General features: G+C 43.5%; 2 protein-coding genes across 3 annotated transcripts; one reads left to right on the top strand and one right to left on the bottom strand.

The window, feature by feature from the left end:
- The first annotated feature begins 2361 nt into the window (after window positions 1-2361).
- Window positions 2362-3051, top strand: LOC123144748 (11 kDa late embryogenesis abundant protein). Its single transcript, XM_044563972.1, has one exon. The coding sequence runs from the start codon at window positions 2518-2520 to the stop codon at window positions 2803-2805; it is 288 nt and encodes a 95-aa protein (XP_044419907.1). The 5' UTR covers window positions 2362-2517; the 3' UTR covers window positions 2806-3051.
- Window positions 3052-3266: 215 nt separating this feature from the next.
- Window positions 3267-6637, bottom strand: LOC123144746 (lactoylglutathione lyase). 2 transcript variants are annotated; one of them, XM_044563970.1, is made up of 9 exons: window positions 6391-6637; window positions 5541-5680; window positions 5327-5451; window positions 5047-5111; window positions 4751-4966; window positions 4589-4636; window positions 4400-4507; window positions 4162-4314; window positions 3267-3658 (listed from the first exon to the last, which is right to left on the bottom strand). In XM_044563970.1, the coding sequence occupies exons 2-9, from the start codon at window positions 5657-5659 to the stop codon at window positions 3617-3619; spliced, it is 876 nt and encodes a 291-aa protein (XP_044419905.1). In that variant the 5' UTR covers window positions 5660-5680; window positions 6391-6637; the 3' UTR covers window positions 3267-3616. The 2 variants fall into 2 exon arrangements, with proteins under 2 accessions (XP_044419905.1, XP_044419906.1); XM_044563971.1 differs by having other exon boundaries at window positions 5541-5661; window positions 6391-6568.
- Between the last annotated feature and the right edge of the window lie 2170 nt (window positions 6638-8807).

Consider the following 8807-nt stretch of genomic DNA (forward strand, 5'->3'; position numbering starts at 1 on the left):
AAAATTTACGGAGAATATTTTTGGAATATATAAAAAATACTGGTGAAAGAATCAACCAGAGGGGACCCACCAGGAGACCACAAGGGTGGGGGCGCACCCTACCCCCTGGCTTGTGGGTCCCCTGGACCTCCTCCGACCCTAACTCCAACTCTATATATTCACATCCGGAGAGAAAAAATTAGAGAGAAGGATTCATCGCGTTTTATGATACGGAGCCGCCGCCTCGTCCTGTGATTCATCGGGAGGGCTGATCTGGAGTCCGTTCGGGGCTCCGGAGAGGGGGATTTGTCGCCATCATCATCATCAACCTTCCTCCATCACCAATTTCATGATGCTCATCGCCGTGCGTGAGTAATTCAATCATAGGCTTGCTGGACGGTGCTGGGTTAGATGAGATTTATCATGTAATCGAGTTAGTTTTGTTAGGGTTTGATCCCTTGTATCCACTATGTTATGAGATTGATGTTGCTATGACTTTGCTATGCTTAATGCTTGTCACTAGGGCCCGAGTGCCATGATTTCAGATGTGAACCTATTATGTTTTCATGAATATATTTGTGTTCTTGATCCGATCTTGCAAGTTGTAGACACCTATTACGAGTTATGATCCGCATACCCCAAGGTGACAATTATTGGGATTCTTTCCGGTGATTACCGTAGTTTGAGGAGTTCATGTACTCACTAAGTGCTAATGCTTTGGTCCGGTTCTTCATTAAAAGGAGGCCTTAATACCCCTTAGTTTCCATTAGGACCCCACTGCCACGGGAGGGTAGGACAAAAGATGTCATGCAAGTTCTTTTCCATAAGCACGTATGACTATATACGGAATACATGCTTATATTATATTGATGAATTGGAGTTAGTTCTGTGTCACCCTAGGTTATAACTGTTGCATGATGAATGCCATTCGACATAATTATCCATCATTGATCCATTGCCTACGAGCTTTTCACATGTTGATCTTTGCTACGTTACTTTTCTGTTGCCGTTGTTACAATTGTTACAAAACTGCTACTGTTACTTTTACCACTGTTACCGTTACTTCCATACTACTTTGCTACTAAACACTTTGCTGCAGATATTAAGTCTTTCAGGTGTGGTTGAATTGACAACTCAGCTGCTAATACTTGGGAATATTCTTTGGCTCCCCTTATGTCGAATCAATAAATTTAGGTTGAATACTCTACCCTCGAAAACTGTTGCGATCCCCTATACTTGTGGGTTATCACCTACCCCCGGGCGTGTCTAGTGAGGTTGTGGGTCCCACAGGGGGCCCCCTCACTTATTCCAGCCGCCCATTGCCTTCTCCTACCTCCAGAAAATATCAAACTTGCCTCATAGCTCATGTTATTCCTCAATTCCTGTGCGATTTTCGGTCTCCTTGCTCGAAACTTCATTTTAGAAACTATTTTGAGGGACTGCTCCTTGGTATGTGACTCCTCCAATGGTCTAATTAGTTTTGGTTATAGTGCTTTATATTTTGCATATTTTGCTATTGTTGGTGACCTTGTATTTGAGCTTGCATGTTTAACTTATATGGTTCAAAGTAGTTTTGATGCATGATATAGCCTCGAGACACTTGTGGGAGTAATTGCTATCACTTATATTAAGTTTTGTTCACTTTTATTTTGAGGGACAAAAAATTCAGAAATTTTCAGACAAAGAAAAAATGCTTAAGTGGAAGTTGAGAGGTTCTTCAAGCCGGAGTCCTAAGAAAACTACGAAGCCCAAGTACAACCTTCCTCGTGCGGCCGAGGTGCGGCCGTGCGAATGTCCATGCAACACATTCTTAAGGGATGCGGGCATTCATGACGATTTTTATTATTTGGCGAACAATGCAGGCCTCATCCCGTTCCTCGAAGATAAGTGTGATCAATACCTCCTTCTCACTAATACTTTCATGCAAAACTTTCACTTTCATGCTAGGAGAGATATATCTATGTGTCATTTCACCTCCATGATATTCCTAAGGAGATGACACTTGAGAGATTTTGCCAAGATTGCATGATTCCCAATGAGGCCAGCCCTCTAGAGCCACATCCTAGGGATGTCGCGGATTTCATATCTGTAGTAACTGTGGGGGAATTGAGAGGAGTTTCTGAAGGTAGAGTTGCTAGTTTACATTTTTTCCGTTTTGCTTTATTACTCTTTGCTAGGAGGTGTTTGACTGGTAGGAGGGAGAGTGGTACGTTCAGCTCACCTGACTGGTTTGTTTGGAAGCAGTGACTCATCTTTCGTCCGGCCAATGATATCGAGACGGCTCAAACTTAGATAATCAAATGGCGGGGATGCCTCGTGTCCGCACACCTCACCCCAGCCACCACACCGTTCTCCACGCGTCTCCACGTACACTCTGACACGCGTCATGGCCCGAGGCAACAAATCCTCCTTCCGCGGATTCATGGCGCCGCGCTATAAGTCTCGCCTCGACCCTGCTTGCGAAAGTACGGCAGCTTGTCTAGAGATTCCAGCAGCATCGTCGGCTAGTCCAAACTGAAGCAAGGGAGGTCGTGCGGCATGGAGTCGGGCAAGGAGGCCGCGGCGAACGCCGGCGCGTCAGCGCGCGCCGGCATGGAGAAGACGAGAGCCGCCGTGCAGGGGCAGGTGGACAAGGCCGCGGCGTACACGACGGGGCACAGGGAGGCGGCGGTGGTGAACAAGGAGGCGGCCGAGGTGAAGAAGCAGCAGCGGATTTACGCCGCCGAGGAGGAGAAGCAGCGCGCCGTGCGGGATAACGCCGCCGCCAAGGAGCGCGCCAGCGGCGCAGAGACGGAGGACCGCCACGGCAGCCACGGTGAGGAATGAGGAGTGCGCGTCTCGCCGAGGCACGGCGGCGCGTGACCCGAGCGACCGGCGCAGTGTGATCCAGCAGTTATACGTATTCTTTTTTCTTTTTCTTTTTTTTTTGCGGAAAAGCAGTTATACGTATTCTTATGGTGTTAACCGTGTCGTGTGCGTTTTCCGTAACTCGGGCATTGATGATGTTTTCCGCTGCTGCTTGTGATCTGTAATCGAACGAGATGTGTGTATACAATTGTTAGTACGGTACAATTGTCAGCAGAAGGAATGGTGTTTACGAGACTGAGCTAAGCGTGCTTGATCATGACGATGCCGGTTTCAAGATTCCTGACTTTCGGGTGAAATGGTTAATAAAAGATAAAACCCGGGAATGCATAGCTCATGCCGTGAGCATGGCCAATTCGTCTCAACAGTACACCCTCTGTTCCTAAATCCTAAATACAACACGTTGTTTCATTTCAAGTTCCTAAATACGGAGTATAAGACATTTTTGCAGTTCAAAAACAGAGGTAGTAAAACATACCAGATCATAGAAAACCATTACCTCAAAAAAAAGATCATAGAAAACCACACTCCGACTACGCAAACAGATCCATCTCAGTAGTATCCATGTTCAGCGATCATAGCACATACTGTACACAGCAAGTCCCAAGCACTCTTCTCTAACTAGGCCAATCACGGCATACGTATTCGGTGCTACAGTAGCTTTTATTTTTGTTGGCGGAGCGGTAGAGGCTGCCATTTTATTACATCAAAAGGCCATTGCTGCATAAGGTTTGCCTCCTCAACAACCCCTGGCCCCGGGGCCTGCTGATCTTCAGTGGAGTTCCTTGAGGAAGTCCGCATGATCCACCAGAACCTACAACCCCAACCCCAAGAGTAACATTAGCCACAGATACTTTAGCCGGCTGGTTGCCAAGGATACCGAAGAACAACATAAGAAATCATGTTCAGTATGACAAACATGCTGCACGCAAAAATTCTTATTAATTTGCTCGCTACACCTAGGATGCCTACTTTCTTACAATGATGTTGTTTTCCAATTTTCTACTATTTTGCATTTACAAGCAACAGCTTGTCCTTGAAGGTGCCAATCCAAGAGTAGACTCTGAAACTATGTACAAACTGGAAATAATTCGTTTTTACAGACAAACTAGCAATTATCGGTCAGTTTGTGTAAGCCAATTCAATTATTCTTCATTTCGTTTCGAATTAATTCATTTAACTGCCAAAGTACATTGACTACAATAAGCTCTTCAAATTTTAAATCAAGCATTGACTACAGCAAGCACATCTTGTAATTAATTCACCCGCTCGATTCAAATAAAGCAGTGTGATGCACAAGACAGCCAGAAGACATACCACTTTCCAGCCATCGGGGTCAAGGAAAGAGGTGATCTTCGTGTTCAGCCCCGGTAGTGGCCCAGGCTGACGTAGGATCTTTCCACCTAGTTCTTTGGTAACCAGCTCAACTGCTTCAGCACTCTTGTACACATCATCAGTGCCAATAGCAACCTGCACTTAGGCAACACAACAACCATTAAGAAAGGAAATGCCAAAACCTAAAGAGGAAATAATGCAAAAAAAACCTTGTCAAAACCTGAGCATATGCATTGCCCTTGTTATATTCTGTGACACCATAGTTGTATGTCAACTCCAGAACAGTGGTCTTATCCTCCTCAGCATAGCCCATCATGGCAATAGTGTACTGCACAAATCATAAACATGCTCAGTCTATCAAAATTAAAAGGAAAAATGGCATCAAAACAACAATTGGCATGTGATATACCTTGTACTGAGGCACATCCTTCTTCCTCAGAAGCTTCATCCCAAGGGCCTGCATAAAAGACAAATGTGAGAATATCACACATATAACTATTGTCCTAGAGAATATTCAGAAAGGATAGTGTCTCTAACGTTTCAAACAGCCTCTCCTTTTACAAAACAATACCTTCTCGTAGAACATGATAGACCGATCAAGGTCACCAACACGAAGCATAACTTGACAGAGAGGCTCAGGCGTCGGACCCCTCTGGATAAGCTCGAACATGTAACCATCTGGGTCTGGTGCAAAAGCAATCACAGTGGACCCTCCCTTGACAGGACCAGGTTCACGAGTGATCTTACAACATGAAGATGATTTAATTGTCTCAGCCAGCTTGTACACCTGCGTTGCATCCACGACATCGTATAAGCCCGGGGGTCTGTAACATGAAGGGTAAGATGTTGCAGGTAAGCAATACACACATCCTCATGTGCGATGGCAAAATGTCCAAAGCCCGCTCCAATGTCATACTTGTCGACACCATAATCTATCAAACCAGAACGGACATATTAGCACAACAGGAGGTGGAAAAGAATGACACTATTAACCCACAAAAGAATTTATTGGCTCGTATGCAGAGAGAAGAATAAGACCCCATCAGTTTGCCAGTATTATCACTGAGGCAGACACACACGTCGACCAATTATTAACAAGGATATCAAACTGGTTGCATTAGAAACAATTGCGGACCAATGAACATACTGTAAGTCAGCTCAAGTGCAAAATTACTGTCCTCAGGTCCAAACCCAAGAAACGCATTGGTGTACTTCTCTTCAGGAACATCTCTTTTCCTCAACAGCTTCATCCCAAAGCATTCTGTGTAACACCTATGAGAATTAAATCACTCGCATCAGCACAAACATACCAATATTGATAGTGCAAATATCACCATCTACCAGAAGTAGAGCCAACATACTTAATGGTGCGGTCCAGATCTCCCACACGGTAAACAGCATGCAGCATCCTCTTTTTGTCCTGCTTAGGCCACTCCAGCACGACCTCCGCGGGCTTTCCAGCTTCGCTACCGGTTGCCATCCCTGTTGTCACTTGTCAGAGCTGTTATGCATTTCATGATTAGAGCAAGGGAAGAGGTAACAGGCTAATCATGAGAAAAAACAGTGAACGGACAGAAATCATATACCAGGAGTCCCTGACATGAACGTGAAGCTACTCACACAGTTAGAATCATGCCACAAAATCAGAATGCCTCAAAAGCATAATATCAGTCGAGGGAGCATGTCTTGCTCTCCATCCACCATCAAAATATGTAATCGTTTTGAGAAGTAAAGACTACCAAAACAGCCACTTCACATAACAGAAACGTTACTCACTCGTACAAAATAAAAGTAGCGTTTTCCCAACCCAGCTCAAGATCTGAAAGCGTCTCATCCTCTTACCACCAATATAGATTCCAACCTAAGTGTGGTTCTCCTCCTAAACCGAACTTTATTTTTTCTTTTTGGAAAAAACTCCAGCAAACTGCACACATGTAGTTAGATTGGGGTGGTTCTATAAAAGGTCGGATCGGGGATTTCCCCCATGATTTCTACAGTATTTTCGAAAAATCCTGTCCAGCCGCGGTGCTTGGAACAAATCAAATTATACAGATAAGAATACCAAGCAGAAAGGGGAGGATGCTAGCCAGCTTGTATCAGAAACCTAAGAAATCTGAGCAGAAAGAAAGGAATGCGGAACCGGAAACTACACACCGGCGGGTAACGGGAGCAAGCGGGGGTGAAGAATGAGATGGATTTGGGGATGCTCACCTCGGAAATTTGATCCGGCAGATAATCGGCTTGATTCGGTTTGGTTTGGTCCCACGCTGAGGAGGCTCTAGAGGCTTCTCCACTAATGTGGGCAGTTCAACTGAAACAGAGAGGCGTCCAGGTTCTGTCAGTTTGGCAGCATGCTAATCACAAACATCACCTACTCCAAAATCGTGTTTTGCTGAGGTGATAAACATCACAACAATTACTGCGATGTTCATGGGCCCAGACAACTCTACGGCCACGAGAAACAACTACAAATGCTATAGTGAAGAGAGTGCCACATCTACAACAAATTTTAGCAGAAAGGTTTTGCTACAACTACTTTTACTTTACTAGTAAATGTATATGCGCAATGCATGTTAATATTATGAAGAAAATTAAATGCACGTTGATATTAGATAGGATAAGCGCTCACCATCAAGCAATCCAGATCCGTTAGATTGACCTGGTTTGATGGCTGAGATTAATTGAATCTGTCAATTTGAATCTTTTTATATCGGTATAGATTATAAAAGTTACATTACAAATTCTCAAAACGTGGCACATCAAAGTGATCACATAGTACTGAGCTTCAGTCGAGGTCATACATCATTGAGTTGTGGGCATTTTTTATAACCTTAACATAGGCCCAGTTCTTTTGAGTAGATTATAAAGAATCTCGGCCTGCAAAATATTGAGCAAAAAGAACTTGATTTTGCTTCCCAAGTCTTGAGAAGATTCTCTAGAATCCCAGTGCAATCAAAAATCTAAAAAAAGCTAAATTTTCCCAGAATCTCAAGATTTTGGAGAGCCCCTCAAAAGAAAAATATTTGAATAAAAAAATATATCTCTATTATAGCACGTAATTACGGTCAGAATGCCACCGACCCATCCACTCCTCATGTACAGAAAAACGAGTGGGCACTCGCAGTCAACCAACCCACACATCGAGCGAAAAAACTCGCCCACGCGTGGCAAGCGCTAGGGTTGTCGTGCCGCCGCCAGCCTCCCCCCTCCTCCACTTCTTCCTCCACCCTCTACCCCCGGCGGGGGCCCTCCGCACCCGACACACACGTGTATGGAGCGATGTTATAGTTCGTCATGATCATTTTCCACAACCCCCCATAGGTAATCTCTTGTATGTATCCATTGTTATACAAAAGATGATATGTTGTAAATTTCTAATGTCTTTCGAGGTCCTACTGTAGAAAAATATTACTTTGCAGACTCCGGATATCCAAACAAGGTTGGATATCTAGCACCATACAAAGGGCAACGATATCGTGTACCAGACTTCCAACAAAACCCGTCCGGTGGGGAGGTATCAGACATTCAACCATCGCTTTGTTTGCGAAATTACATCGAAAGAGAATTTTGGTGTTCTCAAGATGAAATGGTGAATTCTTGCGGGCATATCTCGATACAAACAGGAGACCCAAAAGATGATCATCATTGTATCCATGTGTCTCCATAACTCGGAACAAACAAGAGACCCAAAAGATGATCATCATTGTATCCATGTGTCTCCACAACTGGATTCGTGATAGCAAGTTATGTGATGAGCATTTTGACAAGTTTGACAATGATGTGTATGTGCAACCTCCATTGATGTTTACATGTGCCAACGCTCTACCACCAGAAGATGATGGTAGTATGACTACAACACGTGAAGCTATTGCTGCCGGTCTCGTACCTTAAGATTATCTTTTCTATTTTTAGTTTGACCCACTTTTGTAACGAACAAATTTTAAACCATTCTAATTGTAATATTTAGCACTTTATGATATTCATAAATCACTTTTGTGCTCATATAAAAAAGATATGGTTCGAAACAACAAGGTGTTAACAATTCATCAAATAGTTTCTGTCTAAGGGTAATATAGACATTTCAGCACACAACTCAATCCACAATCTTAGAAAAGGACTCGACGGCAAATTGTGTGGGAAGTAGATTCTGGGATAATTTTCCAGAATCTTGGTTCTGCATAATCCTGCGCAAAAAGAATTGGGCCATAGGAGAGGTGTGGATCATCCCCTTAAAGTAACTCCAACATATCTTTAAATCTTACTCCCTAAAACCCATTCTCAAAAGGTAATACTCAATAATTCCTTAGTGCTAAGAGGGTGAGGTCTAGCCATGCGAAAATGTCAACTCCCAAAGGAGTTCTTCTTTTGCTAAATTGTCCTCTTTTACATAGATACACCATTTAAACTTCATTTCAAACACAAGTTGAACTTTATTTCAAATGCCATGACACTCACAAGGTTAACATGCACTAAACATAATCCATGGCTCGATAAACTTGTTTTAGTGACACAAAAAATGACATGATATGAAACAAAAATTGACACAACAGAAGTCTCACTACTACTTCTTATACTTCTTCAACTCAAATGAGTTGAGCCTCCTCTTGCGCTCCTCCCTATAGTGCATG

The sequence above is a fragment of the Triticum aestivum genome, chromosome 6D (genome assembly GCF_018294505.1).
Source record: "Triticum aestivum cultivar Chinese Spring chromosome 6D, IWGSC CS RefSeq v2.1, whole genome shotgun sequence".
In the NCBI taxonomy this organism is placed as follows: domain Eukaryota; kingdom Viridiplantae; phylum Streptophyta; class Magnoliopsida; order Poales; family Poaceae; genus Triticum; species Triticum aestivum.